Source organism: Sus scrofa, chromosome 1, assembly GCF_054392235.1.
Source record: "Sus scrofa isolate SSC_HxYL_T2T_F1_AM1 chromosome 1, Sscrofa_HxYL_maternal_Yorkshire_Landrace_v2.0, whole genome shotgun sequence".
NCBI lineage: Eukaryota > Metazoa > Chordata > Mammalia > Artiodactyla > Suidae > Sus > Sus scrofa.
This window is the reverse complement of record NC_139383.1, coordinates 49,435,513-49,457,729: the sequence shown is the minus strand read 5'-3', so window position 1 is coordinate 49,457,729 and position 22,217 is coordinate 49,435,513. Positions and strand designations below refer to the sequence as shown.

The 22,217-nt window shown below is 38.4% G+C and overlaps 1 protein-coding gene across 25 annotated transcripts in view; it reads right to left on the bottom strand.

Annotated features, from left to right (window-relative positions):
- The window catches only part of ADGRB3 (adhesion G protein-coupled receptor B3), a 732,591-nt gene that overhangs the window by 165,047 nt on the left and 545,327 nt on the right, over window positions 1-22,217 (bottom strand). For 10 of the 25 annotated variants that reach the window (XM_021072833.2, XM_021072856.2, XM_084958626.1 and 7 more), the window contains one exon: window positions 5,409-5,456. The exons of the other annotated variants lie outside the window; for them this stretch is intronic. In XM_021072833.2, coding sequence (XP_020928492.1) covers window positions 5,409-5,456 — 48 coding nt within the window. The remainder of the gene's footprint in view (window positions 1-5,408; window positions 5,457-22,217) is intronic. 25 annotated transcript variants of the gene reach the window in all.

Sequence of the window (22,217 nt, the reverse complement as noted above, 5' to 3'; positions counted from 1 at the left end):
CACTTCAGAAGGATTCAAGGACAGAGAATTCTTCCTCCTGACAACCAAGGGGCTGCTAAGAGAAGCAAATCGGAGTTTTGAATCATCCTAGCAGCACAAAGAAAACACGCTAAGAGCCAATCATCCATCTCCCTTTGCCTCTTTCAGCCAAACTGAAGGCCCTGAGGGACCAGTGTTGAGACGTGTTGCAGCCCAGGGGACAGTGGGTGACACACTGCTTCCTTTGACTTGCAGCCAGGCCACCTTGAAAAAACCACTGCATTCCTGCTGTGTTACGAAGACTTCTTCACTAGCCATGCTACTGACTAGATAATTTATGACTGCAACACTCAGGAATAAGGGACAGGGAAAAACAGATGCTCAAGGCTGGGTTTTACCCATTCTATTCTGTGTGCTTCCTATTGCTTCATCAAATCTCCCCCCCCATAAGTTTTAATTGCAATCACTGAATTAGGGACTTGAGGTAAGGAGGCAGACCTGCCTTCAGTGCGGTACTGATAAGTCTCCTCCCTTCTGAGTGACTGCTGTCAGGACACAGAGCTTCAGAGGGTTTGTCTCTGCTGATGAGGACATGCTGCTGCCGCATCCAGAGGCATCTTTGGTGAGGCCCCTTAAGTACAAGGCACCTGCAGCCCCCATTCAGAGAAGCTGAGGGTTCCCTCTTCTCACTCAATGGCTGGACTGGATCCATGGTGGCTAAAATGATGTATGATGATTTATACTCTTTTTGTTATAGGAATAAGGATCTTGCCCCTTCAGTGTCTTTTTTCCTTTTACCTCAATAAGCCCTTTCCTGGTTTCAGGACAGGACAGGCTGCAGGTAGAAGCAAGGCTGGCAGCGCTGTGCCTTCTCCAGCTCTAAACCTGAAGGTGTGTAGTTCCTTGTTGATTGACAGCTGATTTCATGACCCGCAGAAGACGACTAAACATCAAAGACACCGGGATCCCCTGCCCTTGAAAGCTAAACAAAATTGGTTCCAGGACCAGGACCGGCTCTTTCCAGTTATTCTGTCCAAGAAGATTCTTTGTACCTTGGGACTCTCTGAGACCCTTCTAGTGCTTTCTAGGCTGTTTTTCTCTTTCATACACGGGAGTTTCTTTTTGTATGTTCTTGGAATTATTTTGCTCAGAGCCCTCTGTATCCCAATTTTTCTCTTCCTCTGGTCTCTCACAGTAGAGCCCTAGTTGTGGGTATTTGAACAGGCCAAGTCTTGCCCACAGGCATTGCTCAGCCTTACTTAACTCATGCTCCCCTTGGTCTGGGTGGCCCCATCCAGAGTATCCACCATCATCCCAACAAAGCCCTGAGGTGCCTCTTCCCTCAACAGGGTGTTAAAACCCTTCACATCATTTAGCTTCTTGATAGGAATCCTGATCTTGAAAGAGACTTAAGCAAATTTTCTCACTAATTCTGGGTGTTCAAATGCAAATGACCTGGCACTAGTCTTTGGAGATATAAAGCAGTTCTGTTTAACCTATTAAGGCCTCTCAATCAAGCAAATTATTTGGCCCAAGGCCTCCTAACTATCCATCCACTTAAATAAAGTGTCTACTATTGTCAGGCATTTACTCTGTCTTTTGAGAATATAAAAAGCATACTCTGTCACCAAAATCATTATAATATGGAAAACAAGGTCAATATTTAGTAGCAGCTTAAAAACATGATGGGCAGAATATACATTTATTTCTATTATAATCCCCTTTGCCAGTAGAATATTTTGAAAATAATCTTTGCATTCTAGAAAGTCAAGGTAGATAAATCATTTTGGGAGACAAATTTTTTTTTTAACATTCTAGGCCAACTGTGAAAAAGAATTAATGGGTTAGCAACATTCTGCTTGAGGATTATCGGGACTTCAGAAATTTACTTCATTGTATGAAAGACGGCCACCCACACTTCTCCCCCTCTAATAAGAAATGACAGAATTTTTGTTTTAACTATGAAAGGAGTCCTTTAATTTGGTAAAACATTATTATGAGAGAATGGACAAGACCACCCCTAATAAACCTTGTTATGGTTTTTTGTTTGTTTTTTCCCCTAAGTCTTTAAAATGTCTCTAATGAGAATTGAGAGGATAGGCTACATTATGTCTTTTGCAGATCTTATTATCATCTGTTCAGGCAAAAAACTTGTTTAGTCAACATTTTCCTGAACAGAAAATGTCTATCTTTTGAGTGCAATATTTTTCATAAAATAAAAAGATTGATTAAAACACACATACTCAGAGTTCCCATCGTGGTGCATCGGAAACGAATTCAACTAGGAACCAAGAGGTTGTGGGATCGATCCTTAAGGGTTAAGGATCTGGCATTGCCATGAGCTGTGGTGTAGATCACAGATGCAGCTCAGATCTGGCCTTGCTGTTGGCTGTGGCGTAGGCCAGCAGCTATAGCTCCACTTAGACCCCTAGCCTGGGAACCTCCATATGCCACGGGTGTGGCCCTAAAAAAAACAAAAAGAGAGATAGATAAATAAATAAATAAATAAATAAATAAATAAATAAATAAAACACATACACGCACATGTTTACTTTGTTACCCGCCCCCCCTTTTCTTTGAAATCAGGACTAAGACCAAAAGGAAATGAGAAGAATCATAATTTATAGGTTTTCTTTATTTTAAAACATTTTTATTGTGAAATAATTTTAGAGATTAAAAAGTTGCAAAGTGGCACGCAGAATTCTTGTCCTCCTTTGGCCAGCTTTCTCTAATATATTTATCTGATATAACCACAGTGCAATTAATCTAAGTCATGAAATTAACATTAGAACATACTATTGTTAGGGGGCCATTGACTGAAACTGCTCACCTTGGCCAGGCATGATTATAGCCACTTGCTTGAGTTATCTCACAATCAGAGGCCCTAATAAGGAACATGGTGCTGCCCTGAAGACTAACCCAGGGGATTTGGGAGGAGCCAATAGGAGGGAGGGGACAACGAACCTCCCAGGATCCTTGGTGCTGGAATCCATCCTGGCTGAGAGGTGGGTGTGCCAACAAGAAGGGCCCTGAGCCAGAGCGAGTACAGGCCAACCAAGAGGACTGGCCAAAGACAACCCAGAAACCAACCCCTATTCCCATAAAACCTGAGACTGTGAGCCACATGGCAGAGCAGTTCTCCTAGGTTCCCTTAACCTGATGCTCTCTGCTACAGTGCCCTTCCCAATAAAGTCTTTGGCTCTGTCAGCACATGTGTCTCCTTGGACAATTCATTTTTGAGTGTTAGACAAGAGCCTATTCTCTGGCCCTGGAAGGGGTCTCCCTTTTTGCAACACTATAACTAGTCTCCAGACATTATTCAAATTCAGTATGTGTACCTTTTCTGTCCCTTCTGTGTTGGACCATCCCATCCAGGATCCTGCACTGCGTTTAGTTATCTTAGCTCCCTAGTCTCCAATCTGGGGCAGTTCTCATCCTTTGTCTTTCATGATCTTGACAATTGTGAAGAGCACTGGTCACTTATTTTGTAGACTGTCCCTCAATTTAGATGTGTATGCATTTTCTTAAGAGTATATTGAGGTTGTGCATTTTTAGAACATCACATAAGTGGTGTTTTGTTTTACTTGGTACATCACATCAGGAAGTACATGACACATATAGGTCTTATTCCTAGTGAAGTTTAATCACTTAGTTTAGGGTCCATCTAATAGATTTTCCCACCTTTTCCATTTGTAATTAAGACATATCTTTTGGGGAGATATACTTTCTTTTGAAATTTATATGATTTCTTTTTGAAATTAAAACATGGGTGATTCTGGGGGACTTATAGGGGCAGGAAGCTTATTTCCTTTTTAATATCTAGCATGTTCTACAGTCATCCCCAAGGCTCATGGGAAACTAGTCATCTTACCTTTAAACCTTAGTAGATTTGATGAGACAAGTCTATACATCTAAAGTTACCTGTCTGGCTATTGCTTTAGAAACTTTTTAGGTTGATCTTTGCCAGAATTTCCTTCCACAAATACAGTGTATCTCCTGAATAGAACGCATGCCCCAACAATATAAAAGCAGTCCCTTTGTCCTAGTAGAAAAATAAAATGTATCTGAATCAGCAGGAACAGAGGATGCTTTAACTCAATACCTAGTCAACCAGCTCTGACGGCATATTCAAAGGCTACTGAGAACTCAGATCAAGTACCATACATGGTCATTTATTATCAAGCTGACACTCCAATGCAATACTAGCCCCAAATGCACACTGGAACAAAAAGAATTAAAGATTTTCGAATCCATCATGCATATCCACATCTCTGGGCCTCTGTTAATGCTAACCTTCCCTCTTTTCCCACTTGGCACTAGTGCCCTTCCTTAGCCCAGGTCAAATACCATTTCCTCTGAGAAAGCTTCCTTGACACTCACCTCAGGGCTGCCAGGAGTCTCTGTATTGGGACAGCACTTATAGAAATCGTATACTGTGCAGTGGTTGATTACCGAGGTCTCCTTCACCCCTACTGTTTTCAGATCCCCAACATCAGAGACTATATTTTTCTACTTGGAACTGCAAATCTAGCTTTGAACATATCAGGGGGTGTATACTGAGAAATTAACCACAAATTTTAAAACACTGAAACAGTAAATGCCATATCATAGTTTTTTGTTTGTTTGTTTGTTTTTTGTTTGTTTTGTTTTTAATAGATCTATTCATTGACCTATCTATCTACTCTAGCTTTATCCTTCTGGCTATAGAAATATTTAAGATGATATTTAAACTTATATACAATGAAACTTAAAAAAAATATTGAACAAAAAAGATATGGAAAAAGTAGGGGTGGGAGGAAGTAGCCAGGTGTATACCCAGCAAAATGCATGTTATATAATATCCTGTACTTTTGCTAGGAATGGGGTCTAAAGATAAATATGAAAAAAAAATAGTTCTAAAAATGTCATGAAACCTAACAGACCAAGCTGTGTAGCCACAGAATATTCTGTTTGATGATTCTGTAAAAAAATTTAATAAACTATAACCTCACTTAAAAAGAGTGGGAAGACCAGCAGGGGGAGCTCTCATGCCCTGTTTCAATGGCTGAACCCAACAGGAAGAAGGAGATTCCTCTTCATTTCTGGCAGGGACTCAGCCAATGAAAAGCCATGGACTCTTTGCAACTACAGCCCTCCTACCTCCTTACTCCCCTCTATAAAAGTGTTCCCTTTCTCTTGTTATGTGGGAATTTGCATATGGCTTATCATGGTTGCAGACTAGAATTGAAATTCTCTACTGGTCCTGAGTAAACCCATCTTTGCTGGAGAAATATCTGGCAGTCTATTTATTTCATGTAAACAATTTCTTTACCCCCCAAACTGATATATGGTAAATATTAACTTCTAAAAGCAAACCACAAAAATAATCCTGAATCATGCAAAAGTATTCAGTGACTGCTAGTCAAAGTTTGTTGAAACAATGCACATACCTGCCTCCTACTCTCCCATTGACATTTGTGAATTTGGAAGAAAGATTCCTGGAATCCAGAAATAGGTATGTTACTCATAAATAAATAATAAATGCAATATGAAAGTTAAGAGAAAATTTACTCTCTCCTTTGTTGGACTTTTCTCATTCCTAGAATTAATATATAGGGAAGAAAAGGAGCAGGTTATGTTCATTTGAAAGGAGGAATGGAAGAGTGAGATATGAACAGATAGCTGAATTTGTGTATTCACTTTAATATTGTGGTAAGTATTCACATTTATCACAAAATAAAGGTGACTACTCTGTGCAATGAATGCTTTATCTCTAACTTGTACCTACTCAGGTATCTCACTAGATTAGTAGGTTAAAGTAAAACATTATCTGATCACCCTATGGGAACACTCTTGTCAAGCTATGCATTAATTTTGTTACACAAGATAATATCATTTTCCCCTCTCCTTTATAAATTTAAAACTAAAATAACATCTTCAACCTCCCAGCACCTATCTATGGCTGCAAAGAGGCATCTCAGGTCTGCAGATCAATGAGAAATTTCTTAAGATTAGCAAGATGAAAAGCTGGTTCAGACTTGCTGATAAAGGTTACTTGCAAAGACCCTTAATCAAACACTACCCACTCTTCTTTTCCAACACATTAACTTTTCTTATCAAACCAGTGCTTTCATTGTCTGTAATGGGATTTGAAATACGGATAACTGTCCAATTAAATATTTCAAATATTCTGCCTACCAAATCAAGAAAGGAGAAGTATGGTCAAGGAGCACAATTTCATGAATGTTCATTAGTCCAAAAGAATAAAAGAAAATGACTTATTTCAGTTTCTACTAGGGAGTCTTTTTTTGTCCCCTTTTCAAGTAAAACTTTCATGGAAAAAATACAACAGATAATCATCATTAACTTTAAAATCATTTTTAAATTCATTTGGAAACAGTTGTAAATTAGCTCTCTCATCTTAGGTAATCTTTTGAAAGAATAAATGCCTCACAGAACATGGGAACTCAAAATAGTGTGGTATGAATTACTCTTCAATACAGTCTTAGATAGCTGGCTAGGAGACAAGATGGTGGAACAGAAGGACTTGAGCTCACCTCCTCTTATGAAGACACTAAAATCTCAACTAACTGCTGAATAATGATTGACAAAAAAGACTGGAACTTACCACAAAGATATTCTACATCTAAAGACAAAGAAGCCACAATGGAGATGATAGGGAGGGTGCTTTCACAAATACTATAAAATCCCACCCCTGCTGGGTGGGTGACCCACAAACTAGAAAATGAGTATATTACAGAGGTCCTTCCACAAGAGTAAGAGACCTGAGCCCTACGTCAGACTCACCAGCCCGTGGGGGTGGGGGGTCTGGTATCGGGAGGAGGAGCCCCCAGAGCATTTGAATTTGAAGGCCAGCGGGATTTGAGTGTAGGAGCTCCACAGGACTGAGGAAACAGAGACTCCACTCTTGGTGGGACCCACACAAGGTTTCACGTGCACTGGGACCAAAACAGTGACTCCATAGAAGCCCAGTCAAGACCTACCTGCTGGTCTTTGAGGACCTCCTGGGGAGGCAGGAGTTGGCTGTGGCACACTGTGGGAGCAAGAACATTGAAGGCAGAGCCCTGGGGAATATACATTAGCATGAGTTCTCTCTGAAGTCATCATTTTAGCAAGGACACCTGGCTCTACCAAATGGCCTGCAGCTTCCAGTGCTGGCATGCCTCAGTTGAAAAAATCAACAAGGTGGGAAGACAGCTGGCAGATAGGCTGCCTAAAGTCATTATGGGCACACAATTACCTCTAAACACCCCAGTTGATGTGGATCTTCCCACCAGGGGGACAAGATATACCTTGACCCACCAGTAGCAGGCACCATTCGCTCCCACCAGGAAGCCTGCACAAGACCCAAGGCCAACCTCACCCACTAGGGGGCAGACACTAGAAGCAAGATGAACTACAATCCTGCAGCCTGTGGACCAGAGACCAAAACACCAGAGAGTTAGACAAAATGAGAATGCAGGGAGATATATTCCCAATGAAGGAACAAGCCAAAACCCCAGCAGAACAACTAAGTGAAGTGGAGATAAACAATCTGCCCAAAAAATAATTCAGAGTAATGACAGTAAAGATGATCCAAGATCTTGGGGAAAAAAAATGGAGATGCAGACTGAAAAGATAAAAATAAATGTTTAACAAAAAGCTAGAAGATTTAAAGAACAAACATTTAGAGATAACAACATAATCAAAATAAAAAATACACTGAAAAAAATCAATAGCAGAATACATGAAGCAGAGTAACGAATAAGTGAACTGGAAGACAGATTGGTGGAAATCACTGCCAGGGAACAGAATAAAGGTAAAAAAAAAAAAAAAAAAAGAAAAGAAATGTGGACGGTCTAAGAGATTTCTGGGACAACATTAAATGCACTAACATTCACATTATAGGGGTCCAAAAAGAATAAGAGAGAAAAGGCCAGAGAGAATATTTGAAGAGATAATAGCCCCAAACTTTCGTAGCATTGGAAAGAAAACACTTATTCAAGTCCAAAATTACAGAGAGTTGAAAACACGATAAAAGCAAGGAGTAAAATGCTGAAACACATATTAATCAAATTGACGAAAATTTAAGAGGAAGAGAAAATATTAAAAGCAACAAGAGAAAAATGACAAATAACATAAAAGGGAATTCCCCTTAAGGTAATCAACTGATTTTTCAGCAGAAACTCTGCAGGCTAGAAGGGAGTGGTATGATATATTTAAGCGAAAAGACGGAAAATAACTGCAATCAAGAATACCCTACCCAGTTAAGTCTCTCATTCAGATCCAATCCAATGCAGAAATCAAAAGCTTCACAGGCAAGCAAAAGCTAAGAGAATTCAGCATCAAAACCCAGCCTTACAACTGTTGCTAAAGGAAATTCTTTAGGTGGAAAAGAAAAAGCCACAACTAGAAACAAGAAAATTATGAATGGGGAATCTCACCAGTAAAGGCATTAAAGGTAGGAAGTCATCCACATCCAAATATGATATCAAAACCAACAATTGTGAGAAGAGGAAACTAAAAATGCACAATATTAGAAATGCATTTGAAATTAAGAGATGAGCAACTTAAAACAATCTTATATATATAGGTAGACTGCCATAACAAAACCTCAAGGTAATCGCAAACCAAAAATCTACAACAGAAACACATACACACTAGAAGAAGCAATCTAATACAACACTAAAAATAGTCATTAAATCACAAGAGAACAAAAGAGAAAGGGAAGAATAAAGAAACAAATCCAAAACAATTAATAAAATGGCAATAGGAACATTCATATCATATCAATAATTACCTTAAATGTAAATGGATTAAATGCTCCAACCAAAAGACATACACTGGCTGAATGGATACATAAACAAGACCCATATGTATGTTGTCCACAAGAGATTCACTTCAGATCTAGGAACACATAGAAACTGAAAGTAAGGGGATGGAAAAAGTATTCCATGCAATTGTAAATCAAAAGAAAGCTGGAGCAGCAATACGCATGTCAGACAAAAGAGACTCTAAAATAAAAACTGTTACAAGAGACAAAGAAGGACATTATATAATGATTAAGGGATCAATCCAAAAAGACGTAACAATTTTAAATATATATGCACCCAACATAGAAGCAACTCAGTATAAAATACAACTGCTAACAGTCACAAAAAGAGAAATCAACAGTAACACAATAATAATGGAGGACTTTAACACCCCACTTATATCAATGGACAGATCATCCAGGCAGAAACTCAGTAAAGAAACATAGGCCTTAAATAACACATTAGACCAGACAGACTTAATTAATATTTATAGAACATTCTATCCAAAAGCAGCAGAATATACATTCTTCTCAAGTGCACATGGAACATTCTGCAGGATAGTTCATAACTTGGGCCACAAATCAAGCCTCAGTAAATTTAAGAAAACTGAAATCACATCAAGCATCTTTTTCAATCACAATGCTATGAGACTAGAAATCAACTACAAGGGAAAGAAAAAAAAGAACAGCAAAAAACACAAACACCCGAAGCTAAATAATATGTTACTAAACAACCAATGGGCCACTGAAAAAGTCAAAAAAGGAAATCACAAATTACCTAGAAACAAATTACAATGAAAACACAAAGATCCAAACTTTATGGGACACTGCAAAGCCCATACAGCAATACAAGAGGGAAGTTTATAGCAATACAAGCTTACTTCAGGAAACAAGAAAAATCTCAAATGAAAACCTAATTTTATACCAATAGGCACATGAAAAGGGGTTGCAGAGAAGAATGGGAAAGCAGGAGTTAGAAAGCACAGTGGCTGGAGAAGTGACCAGGGGCCAGTTACTGAAGGAACTTAAAGGACACATTTTCAAATTAGCCTTCTTCTTATAGATGATGGGTTAACACTGAGTGATTTCTTTTCTTTTTTTTAGAGCCACACCTATGATAGACGGAAGTTTCCAGGCTAGGTGTAGAATCGGAGCTGTAGCTTCTGGCCTGTACCACAGCCACAGCAATGTCAGATCCAAGCCATGTCTGTGACCTATACCACAGCTCACCTAATGCTGGATCCTTTAACCCACTGAGTAAGGCTAGGGATGGATCCTGAAAACTCATGGATACTAGTTGGGTTCATTACCACTGAGTCACAATGGGAACTCCAACACTGACTGATTTCAAAGGCGAAAGACATGACTTCCACCAATTCCAATAACTTTTATATTTCCCAACATGCATACAATCTCATAATTAATTATGCACAAATTAAAGGGAGGGATGAAGAGAGAAAATTAAAGGAATAAAAGAAGTAAGGACAAGAGAAAGTGCTGTGCCATTTTTAGTCTGAAAGCCAAAGTCTCAACTCGAGCCTAACAATGCCTCATTTGCTGATGAATGACGTTTAACAAAGTATAGCTGTTCAAAAATCTATTCAATGATAATAACTGTAAAACTATGGCAATAATGATTCACATAAGGACAATGCCAGATTAAAGCATGATTTAAAACTGTTTTTACAATGTCTTTGCATAAGGCTGTACTAATTTCACAAGTAGCTTTTGATGAATTACATGCATTCTTAACTGAGTTCCTGTTGGGTCTCTGCATTCTTCTCCTTCAGTGGTTGTGATCAATACGTTACAATACATGATTACTATCTCTCATGATGTTAGTTTTCACATACTGTTTGCTGTTATGATTATGCACTAGCAGCTGGGAAGACTAATTTATTACTTGGCTATTATCATTGAAGGTCACATAACTCCAATGTTCTATTACAGCATTTGATCACATTCTGCAGACTCTGCCAGAGAAAGCCTTTCTTCTGGAACTCTTCAGGTTTCTGTGGAATTTATCACATTTCCGCTAGCAAAGTACAAGCAAGTAGGTACTTATTTCTGGTGGCTGCCAATAAAGTATCTGATTCCTCAAATGCCTCTGTTTTCATATGCAGCTTTTCTTAAATCAGTTAATAGTAAGAAATGATTTTTATAAAAATCCAGCCATCTGTACCATAAACCTTCAACTATCAATTGGAGACCAACTTTGTTCTAAATATTACTTGAAATCTCAACTGGAGTACTTCACTGTATTATTTTGCCATGTAGAAGAATACTTTCAACTCTACCTAAACATAGGTCTACTGATATTGCTGGTGTAAGTTGCAGCTTATGTGATTTTGAGACAAGCAGAGAAAGAATTTTATCTATCTGTCTATCTATCCATATATCTATTTGTGTAAATAAGTAGAATGGAACTAAGGATTGGAATGTTTTAGAACTTAAGATAAATGTGATAATGCAAATGATTAAGTGTCCATGTCCTAGATTCAAAAGAAAAAAAAAAAAGAGTAGAACGTACTTAAGGATATAGAAAAAGTAGAGAGGTTCTTGGAATCTATCATACATCCCATAGAAAACTTTGTAATTAGACATTAGTTGAATCTCAAAAGTCTTAATGTTAAAAAGCAAAAGGGGGGTTCCCTTGTGGCACAGAGGGTTAAGGATCTAGTTTTGTCACTGCAGGAACTTGGGTTGCTGCTATGGTGCAAGGTTGATCCCTGCCCAGGGAACTTCTTTATCCCACAGATGCAACCAAAAAATAAATAAATAGAAGTAGTATGGGAACCTAAAGCATCAATTTCATGAGAAAACTTGCCTTTCAACATTATTATATTTGTAACTAAAGAATGGCCTCACTAGATGAAATATTTGTGAATTAACAAAAGCAATATATCCTCAAGACAAGCCCAAGTTCAACTTCTGAATGTAGAACCCTCATGAAAGACTGCAAATCACCCTGACAGTCCAAGCTAGCTTGTAGGAATCATATTCTGCTGGCAGACTTTGAACAGAGTTAAGAATACAAAGCCGTAAAGAAGAAATCAGCTTTTTACCCAGATAGGATATTTGAATAGTGATAATGATATCACATTTATGGATATCATATTTATGCCACCTTATTAGTGGCATTTTAAATCACAAGGAGACAACAGAAGATGTATTGGTGTTTGGTGAAATGACATGTTGGTTTGGAGAATGGTGGGTGGTTGGTTGAAGTAGTCTTTTCAGGGAAAGAGTAGGGTCCAAGTAGGAACTCTGGTATACAAGAAGTCTCATAGAGAGAGACATGCAGTGTAGGATGGACCTAATGTCAATTGTATCTGTGCAGTTACAATTCTGGAATGAACAAGAGATAGTAATGCTGACAATGATGAAGTTAAGAACACACAGGCATATAAAGAGGTAAAAGGGTCTGCTTCTGATACAATAAATCAATAAAGGATAGATTTATAGAAAGGAAAGGATCCAGAAACAGAACTCCAGGAAATGGTTAGTTTTAGAAGTAAGGAAACAAAAAGTTGAAGGAAAGGAGAAGAATGGAGGAGTCAGAGAGAAAATAATAAGACTGAGGCAAGACCCACCTATACATACAGACACAGACAGATAGGAGGTTGGGAAAAAACGGTAGAGAATTTCAAGATCAAGAAGGTGGTAAATAATCCCAAATGTCCCAGGGAGAGGTTCAGAAAGTAATAGCTGAGACAAGATCCTGGGAGCTGGAAACTCTAAGGAGTCAGAGGAGGAAGTGAGATCCAGCCAAGGTGGTTTATTTTTTCAGAGGGAAAGAATGTGGATGTAAGTGTGTGAAGAAATAGAGAGTGACCTATGGGCCAAGGTCTTGCAAAGACAGACAGAATGGAACAAGAGTAGTGATTTCTGTGTTAAAGCTGTAAAGTCATATGCTCTGCAAAGTGTTTTTTTTCCAAGGGTCATATCTACGGGACATGAAAGTTCCAAGGCTAGGGGGTCCAATTGGAGCAGCAGCTACTGGCCTATGCCACAGCCATGGCAATGCCAGATCTGAGCTGCAGCTGTGACCTACACCACAGCTCACAGCAATGCCAAATCCTCAACCTAATGATCAGGGCCAGGGATGGAACCCATGTCCTCATGGATACCAGGTGGGCTTGTTACCACAGAGCCACAATCAGAACTCCTTTTTCTGTCATCTTGCATCACTTAAAAAATGCATATTGTGCATTTCTTTAACAAATCAATAACCATAGGAAAACATGCTCTAAGTCATTTGGAAGCTGCCTAGATCATGGGTTCTCGCTTTGGCTTATAATAACTTCTCTTCCATTTCTTCTCTTATTTCTGCTTTTAAAATTCCACTTTGGGAATGTAGAAATTGGCTTCTTCTGGTTTTCCCAAAGCCACCTGCTTGCAGATTTCTGTTTTAGTCTATAGCGCAGAGGTGATGTATTGCTCATTAAAGCCTATGGGTATCCAAGGAGATTCAGCAAAGGAGCCTTGCAGAGGCCGCCATAGATCTACCTGCTTCTTTTCTTAGATCATAATGGCCACTTTCTTTTCTACAGATGCTTAGATTTCTGTTTTGAGCACAAATATTCTATCTTTGGTCAGAATCTTCTGTTGAATAAAAATTGCATGCAGATAACACCTTGCTGGGGGCTTAGACTCTGACACTCACAATTTTGTCTCAGATGTCACCAGGGTTTCTGTTCTCAGGCCTATGCTCCTTTCTAATCCACACATGTCTCTCTTTAGCAATTTAATCTGTCAATGTGGGTTTAATTTCATTTGTATACTGATGACAACAGATTGATGTTATAAAATTAGCCATAATGTTCTCTCTGCCACATCTGTGCTATATTCTTGCCAAACTAATGTCAAGGATAGGGTATCGAGAGATTGTCTTCAAGTTATCACTACCAAAATAGTCATTTTCATGAAGTGCAGGCACATTCTTACTGCTTTATTTCTCCTTCCCAATTTCTTTAAACTTCATATCATAACCAACACCTTGAAAATAAGAATACCAGACCCAACAGCACTTTCTCTTTCAATTTTTCTAATGAAACATTTATTTCTGGTTTAAAAAAGAAAAAGAAGCATACATAGAGCAGAAAACTGATGACATCAAGTTCTAGCAATTTAAATATAAAAATAGCACTTTATTTCTAATTCAGAAATCTAATGCCAAAGGGTGAAGCCAAAATGGCAGAGTAGGAAGGCTCATCTAAGCTCATGGGCACACCAAAATTACAACTATTTACAAAGTAACTATCTTCAAGAAGGACCTAAAGATTAGCAGAAAAGGTTTTCTACAACTAAGCATATAAAGAAAGAATAGCATAAGACTGGTAGGAGGGGCAAAGACATAGTGTAGTCAGGGTCACACTCCTGGTTGGTGAACCATAAATGGAAGGATGATCACAATTGCAGGACCCCAAAGACTGAGGGGGCCCAAGATTATATCAGGATCTCCAGCCCAGCGGTCAGTACAAGGAAGATGGGCCCGCAGAATGTAAGGCTTTGAAGGCCAGTGGAGCTTGTGTATGGGGGAGCCAGAGGGATTTGGGAGATAGTGAGTTTGCTCTTAAAAGGCAAACAACAACAAATAAAACTAAAATAACAAACAGAAAAAGTGAACAAAATGGCAATAATTTTATTACTTTAAATGTAACTGTATTAAATACTCTAATCAACGGACATATAGTGGCCAAATGAATAAAGAAATAAGCCTCATGCATATGCTGCATACAAGCCATCTTTAGATTTAAGATACATATAGACTAAAAGCAAGGGCATGGAAAAAGGTATTCCATGCTAAATGGAAATAAATATAAAAGTGAGGTAACAATACATATATCAAACAAATATACTTTAAACAAAGACTGTAACAACAAAGAACATTGAATAATGATAAAGGGGTTGATCCGAAAAGAAGATAAAATGATTATTTATGCACCCAAAATAGTAACATCTGAATGCATAAAGCAAATATTAAGAGAAATAAAGGGAAAATTGACAGAAACACAATAATAGTAGGAGATTTTAACAACACACATCAATAAACAGATCATCCAAAAATTGATAATAAAATCCTGGTCTTAAAAGACATATTAGACTTGATTAACTTAATGGATATAAATAGAACATTCTGCCCTGAAGCAGAAGAGCACACATTCTTTTTAAGTGAACACGGACCATTATCTAGGATAGATTACATGCTAGGCCACAGAACAAGGCTCAGTACATTTAAGAAGATTAAACTCATATCAAGCATCTTTTCCAAACACAATGCCACAAGACTAGAAATTATCTAAAGAAAAAGGGTAAGGAACAAAACACTTGGAGGCTAACTAATATGCTGCTAAGCAACCAAGGGGTTACTGAAGAAATCAAAATGCAACTCTGTGTTCATTGTAGCCTCATTTATAGTAGCCAAGATATGGAAACAACCTAGTGTCCATTAATAGATGATTGGATAATGAATATGTGGCAATTTACACACAATACAATATCACCTGGCCATAAAAAGAATGAAATTTCTCCAATTGTGACAACATATTTGGACTTAAGTGGAGTAAGTTAGACAAAGAAAGAAAAATACCTTATGATTTCACTTATATGTGGAATCTAAAAAACAAAACAAATGAACAAACCTAACAAAACAGAAACAGACTCACAGGAGTACCCTGGTGGCTTATCAGGCTAAGGATCCAGTGTTGTCACTGCTGTGGCTCTGGCTGCTGCTGTGGCATGAGTTTTTCCCTGGCCTGGGAACTCCCTCATGCCACAGGGATGTGGGGAGGCCAAAAAAATAAGAAAGAAACAGACTCATAGATACAGAGAATAAACAGGCAGTTGCCAGAGGGGAAGGGGATAGGAGTGATGAGTAAAATAGGTGAGTATAATTAAGAGGAACAAACTTTCAGTTATAAAATAAGTCACAGTGATATAAGGTACAGCATAGGGAATATTGTCAGTAATATTGTAATAAATTTGCATAATTATATATGATAGCTAGACTTATGATATTCATTTTGCAAAGTAGGAAAATATTGAATCAATATACTGTACACCTGGAACTAGTGTAATGCAAAGCTATTATACCTCAATAAAAAAGAAAAAAAAATTCTAGAACTTACTGACCATATTCCTTTTCATGTTAAGAAACTGTCATTTGATCAACATTGAAAGGCTCAAAAACTTTAACAAAATAAGTAACATTTGAACACGGTTATAAAAATTTCAAAGGACATTTATGTAAGTGATCACTTATACTTCATATAAAAACCTTGCAAGAGGAGTTCCCGTTGTGGCACAGTGGTTAATGACTCCAACTAGGAATCATGAGGTTGCAGGTTCGATTCCTGGCCTTGGTCAGTGGGTTAAGGATCCGGCGTTGCAATGAGCTGTGATGTAGGTTGCAGACGAGGCTTGGATCCCGCGTTGCTGTGGCTCTGGCGTAGGCTGGTGGCTACAGCTCCAATTAGACCCCTAGCCTGGGAACCTCCATATGCCATGGGAAGCGGCCCTAGATAAGGCAAAAAGACAAAAAAAAAAAAAAAAACCCAAAAAAACAAAAAACCTTGCAAGAGAGATATTGTTATTACCTTCATTTTGTAGCGAAGGCCATGAAGAATAGAACACTCAGAGAACCTCCACAATATAAATTGTAAAGCAGGTCACTGAAAAAGACTAAGTACGGGGCTTCCGGGTTCCAACATCAAGGTCTTTCTATAATTCTACATTCCCTCCAAGCCATCACTACAGTTTCTGAGAATGTTTATGGTTTCTTTAACAGTATTGCTTTTCTTCAAACCGCTTTTCTCCAAATATGAGAATAGGATGTGCCTTCCTTTCCTAGGAAGAGTCTCATCTAAACTTAGCTTTTAGAAACTTGGAGAAGTTAACTTGGTAAGGCTACACGTCAGGAACAATTTTATCTTTTCCTGGTTATAATGAAAAAGTTAATGTTTCTGGAGTAATTATCTCATGCCAGGATCTCTTAAGGGCTTTCAATGAATTATTTCACTCAATAACTACAATAATATTGTGAAGATTATTATTATTATCCCCGTCTTAACCAATGCAGAAACTGTGGCAATGGCAATTTAACTTTCCCAAGATCACCCAGCTGGTTTAATAAACAGTCGGATTCTAGAGCCTGAGTGGCTAACTTCCGTATACATTCTCTTTCAGGAAAAATATTTCATTTACAATTGGTCTACTGAGGAAGCTTTTTCTCCAGAATAGTAATGTAGCACCTAAGGAAGCATTAGCAGCCATGTGCTGAGCAATGGAAAAGAAAAGTGAGAGGAGTAAAGCTGTTGGTATAAGTCTCTCCATTCCAAGGATATTTACTGGCCCATCCCTCATTGTTTGTGCATTTCTGTTTTTCCTCCACTAGTACCCTTCCTGTTTTGGCAGCACCAGCAAAGGGTCTGCACTTAGTTACACACTCAGTGGCTCTGGAGTTCTCATCATTTGCTCCAATGAAGCCAGCCCTTGAGCTAGATTCATATTTGAAAGGATCAGACTTCCTATGTATTTTGATAGATGGTGTGATTAGCATGCATAAATGATATTTTAGCAATTAATCAGTTAATTGATCCTAAGTAAAAGTACTTAGATCACACAGTATTTAGGCACCACTGACTCACTTTCTCATTCACTCAGTCATTTAGTGGATCCCCAGTACTCTCAAAGTAAAATCTAAATTCCTGGATGCCTATGAGGCCCTACACGATCTGCCCCATTAATCACTCTGGACTTGTCTTTTACAACTTTCCCCTGTGCTTCCTTATTTGTGTCTTTTCTGTCAAACATGCCAAATTTATTCCTGCTTCAGAGCCTTTGTAGTTACTGTTGCCTTTGTCAGAATGACTTGACATCCCCAATCTTCAGACACTGACTTCATTCAGTAATCTGCTCAAAAATCACCTCTTCCCAGAGTCCAGAGTTGTTCCTCACCACCTTATGTAAATACCATCTCACTACCCCACTCCTACCCTCTTCACAGTGCATTTCCTTTTCACCACTTTTCCTAAGTGATGACAGCATGTGCATATGTTATGTTCATTCCCATTTTTCTACCCTAGAATATAAACTCAGGAGAGTAGGGGCTTTGTCAGACTCAGCCATCCATTTCTGTTACCATCATCCTGAATGGCATTTGGTTCCCATATGGTGGGTGCCTGCATACCTAGTTTATTCCAGGCAATTTTCTAGATTCTAGGATATATCTATGAACAAGACTGACAGAATCCTGCTCTCATAGAGCTTATACTCTGGTGGGAAAGACTGGCTAAAACAATAATCACTTATTATGTCAGATGATAGTGAATTAATAAACTGAATACCTGTAGTATATACCACTGTTAAGAGGTTCAGAAACCCAGAAGGAGAAAATATCACCCTACCTGATAAATTTACAAGCATTCATATAAATATAAAAGAATAAGAGAGTTTGAAGAGACAAAGTAACGATTAGGGAAGAAGGTGTTAGGGAATCAGAGTTTTGAATTAGGTAAGGGAAGATGGGGTGGGTGGATGTAAACAACGGGAGGAAAAACTCTTGGTGCATAAGATTAATTTTTTTTCCCAGAGTACTTTATGCCTCTTTACTTGTTTCAGATTCTTTTATTTTCCCCAGCCTTTCAACTGCCTAGCCTCTTACCTTTGGTTGACATTATACCTACATTGACAGAACACCTACATGTGATACCATTGTAACATGAAGGTTTAATTTACACTTGAGTCCAAACTTTTTCTGTGCCTGAGATTTCAGATCATGGATTAGATGGCAGAAGGGGACAAAGAGGTCTACATTTAGAATAGGTGAGTGGAAATCTAAATCTGTAAAATCATGGAGATTTAAATTGAGCATCTAACACACCATAGTTATTCCTTTTCCAGGAAATAGCACGTTTGAGGATACGTGTGTTTGTGTACATTTCCTTATTTTGAAGTCCTGAAAAAAGTTAATATTTTATTAGAGTTTTTCATTTAAGTGTGTAAGTGGGTAACTGAAAAATCCAACAGTATAAAAAAATCCTTAGAATCATAAGAAAGAAGAGCTTCTCTAACATGCTCTTGCCATACACACAAAATTAATAAATAACGATGTTGGGAGGAATGTTGGGAAGCAATGGACATTTTTGTGGCATGGATTATGGTATGGTTTTATAGATTTATACTTATCTCCAAACTCAAGTTGACCACATTAAATATGTGCAGTTTTTTTTGTATGTCAATCATACCTTAGTGAAGTGGTTTTACAAAATAAAGCATCTTGCTCTCAAAATTTAGACCAAACCTAAATCTAAATACTCAATATAATATACATATATAAGCAACATTATAAGCATGTGTAACCACATATAAGATACATACATTTATAAAAATAAAAATGCTCAAATAGTTTTGATTTGAGAAAATGGCAAATATACTACTGAATATGAAAACAGGGAATATTAAGTTGATCAGTAAAAGTTTAATTTGGACTGAAACCTACTAGCCAAATTTTTATCTTTGATTTCTGTCTTGCACTCGAGGGACCCCAGTGTATCTATATTGACATGAAATACATAACAATAAGAGCTATTGGATACCTGCTATGGTGGGCAGAGCATGAAGTGAAATTAGTTCTAATTAATTCCAGTTCTCACAACAACCTAGCAGAGCAATAGCATCTCTGTTGCAGTGAAATGTTGGAGCTCTGAGAGGTAAGGAACATGCCTGCAATGATGCATTTAAATCAGGTCTGCCTTACTGTAAAGTCTGTGCCTCTTCCACTCTGCCTCCCTGCCTTTCATTAGATGAAAAATAACCCTTTGTGAAAAACCAAGGATTTCTCTCTCTCTCTCTCTCTCTTTTTTAAAAATAGTAGGAAGAACCTTGACTGTTGCAAAGAATTTCACATGACTGGTGTGTAGACAATGAGGAATCTTTCTTACATGCCAAAATAAAAGGTTGGGATTTTGCCATATCTAGAAAGTCTAACAACTTATTGATCAGTGAAACCACCTTGCATGTCTGTATCAGGGATGGTTTGTAGGAGTTGGCGTTTGTCAGGTACTTAGAACAGATCTCAGTGCATAATGCTGTGTAAGAATTACACAAATAAATAAACCATTCATATTGTATTTTAACTGTTCAGCAGAGGAGCTATCTTACTCTTGGAGGTTTACAGAGAGAGGAGAGAAGGTTGAGAAAGATGGGAAGAAGAAAGCGGTATGAAAATGAAGTGAATTAAGTAGGAGAAGACAGATAAAGAAAGGAAAATGAGTACCACAGGAACAGAACAAACTACAGCCTAAGCTTTTTTCCTTGTTCTACTCTTTTTCCAATTAGACTTGACCTGGATTTCCCATGGTTCAAATTCTGAAATAATGTCATATTAATTTATGCTACACTTCATAGTTCACATAGTACTTCTGTCCCTTAATTCACACACAACAATCTTATTTTTTTTTTTAATTTTATTTTCCCACTGTACAGCAGGGGATCAAGTTATCCTTACATGTATACATTTTTTTTCCCACCCTTTGTTCTGTTGCAACATGAGTATCTAGACATAGTTCTCAGTGCTACTCAGTAGGATCTCCTTGTAAATCTATTCTAAGTTGTGTCTGATAACCCCAAGCTCCCAATCCCTCCCACTCCCTCCTTCTCCCATCAGGCAGCCACAAGTCTTTTCTCCAAGTCCATGATTTTCTTTTCTGAGGAGATGTTCATTTGTGCTGGATATTAGATTCCAGTTATAAGTGATATCATATGGTATTTGTCTTTGTCTTTCTGACTCATTTCACTCAGTATGAGATTCTCTAGTTCCATCCATGTTGCTGCAAGTGGCATTATGTCATTCTTTTTTATGGCTGAGTAGTAGTCCATTGTGTATATATATCACATCTTCCGAATCCAATCATCTGTTGATGGACATTTGGGTTGTTTCCATGTCCTGGCTATTGTGAATAGAGCTGCAGTGAACATGCGGGTGCATGTGTCTCTTTTAAGTAGTTTTGTCTGGATAGATGCCAAAGAGTGGGATTGTGGGGTCATATGGAAGTTCTATGTATAGATTTCTAAGGTATCCCCCAACTGTTCTCCATAGTGGCTGTACCGGGTTACATTCCCACCAACAGTGCAGGAGGGTTCCCTTTTCTCCACAGCCCCTCCAGCACTTGTTATTTGTGGATTTATTAATGATGGCCATTCTGACTGGACACACAACAATCTTATGACCTACTCAAAATAGGTTATTATCCTACTTCTAGGTGAGAAAATTAAGATCTAAAGGGTTCAACGATTTTTCGAAGGTCACACAGCTAGTCTATGGCAGAGCCCAACTATTCCACCTGCAAGCTCATTGATATTTCTCCTACAGGACACTCCCTCTGCAGAATGCTCTTTGGTGTGGTGCCACAGTGTCAGAAAGGTGAACTAGAATCTTGATGTCTCTTCAACTCTCTGTCTCTGTCTCTCCTGATTTTATACAAGATTGAGCTGAGAAGAGAGGATTAAGAAAAAGCACAGACATAGAAGCACGTCTGCAGCCACTAATAGATGTTATTTCCTTATTAAAATCCTCCTTCAGGGTGCCCATTGTGGTGCAGTGGTTAATGAATCTGACTAGGAACCATGAGGTTGCAGGTTCGATCCCTGGCCTTGCTTAGTGGGTTAAGGATTTGGAGTTGCCGTGAGTTGTGGAGTAGGTCGCAGATGGGGCTCGGATCCCACGTTGCTGTGGCTCTGGTGTAGGCCAGTGGCTGCAGCTCTGATTTGACCCCTAGCCTGGTAACTTTCATATGCCGCGGGAGCGGCTCTACAAAAGGCAAAAAGACACACACACACACACACACACACACACACACACACACACACAAATCCTCCTTAGCAAGACAATGAACACAAACAAAGCTCAGAAAATCACAGAATACAATTTTTGTTTCAGGTGTCTTTTCTTGCTGATAAGTACCTGCCATTTCACCATCAGGCTGCCTCACAGAGCTCCTTTTTACTTGTGAAGAGGTAGCCACAGAAGTGGGGTTGCTGAATCAGAGGGAGACAGGACAGGTCTGGAGAGTGAGCTGGCTGGTGGCATGAACAGGAAAGGCAGGAGCAAGTGGTCTGGAGAAACTAGCAGAGACTACTTCACACGAAAATCTCAAAGAGTAAATTCAAGTCTTGATGTAAAGGCCCAAAGCAATCACATTTAAGGTAACACAACTTGATCATTTGTTTGAACCCATGCTATGGAAACAAAACAAAAAGAATGATCACCAACATTAATTCCTCCGTTTAAGTTCTAGGGAAATAATACCTTATCCAGGTATGTTTCCTCCCCAAACTAACTGAATTTGTAGCAAAATGTTGCAGTCAGCAGAAACTATGATAAATATCTATAGATAAAAGCTCTCAGTGGGTTAAGGATGTGTCTGTCTTGTTCATCATCGTGTCA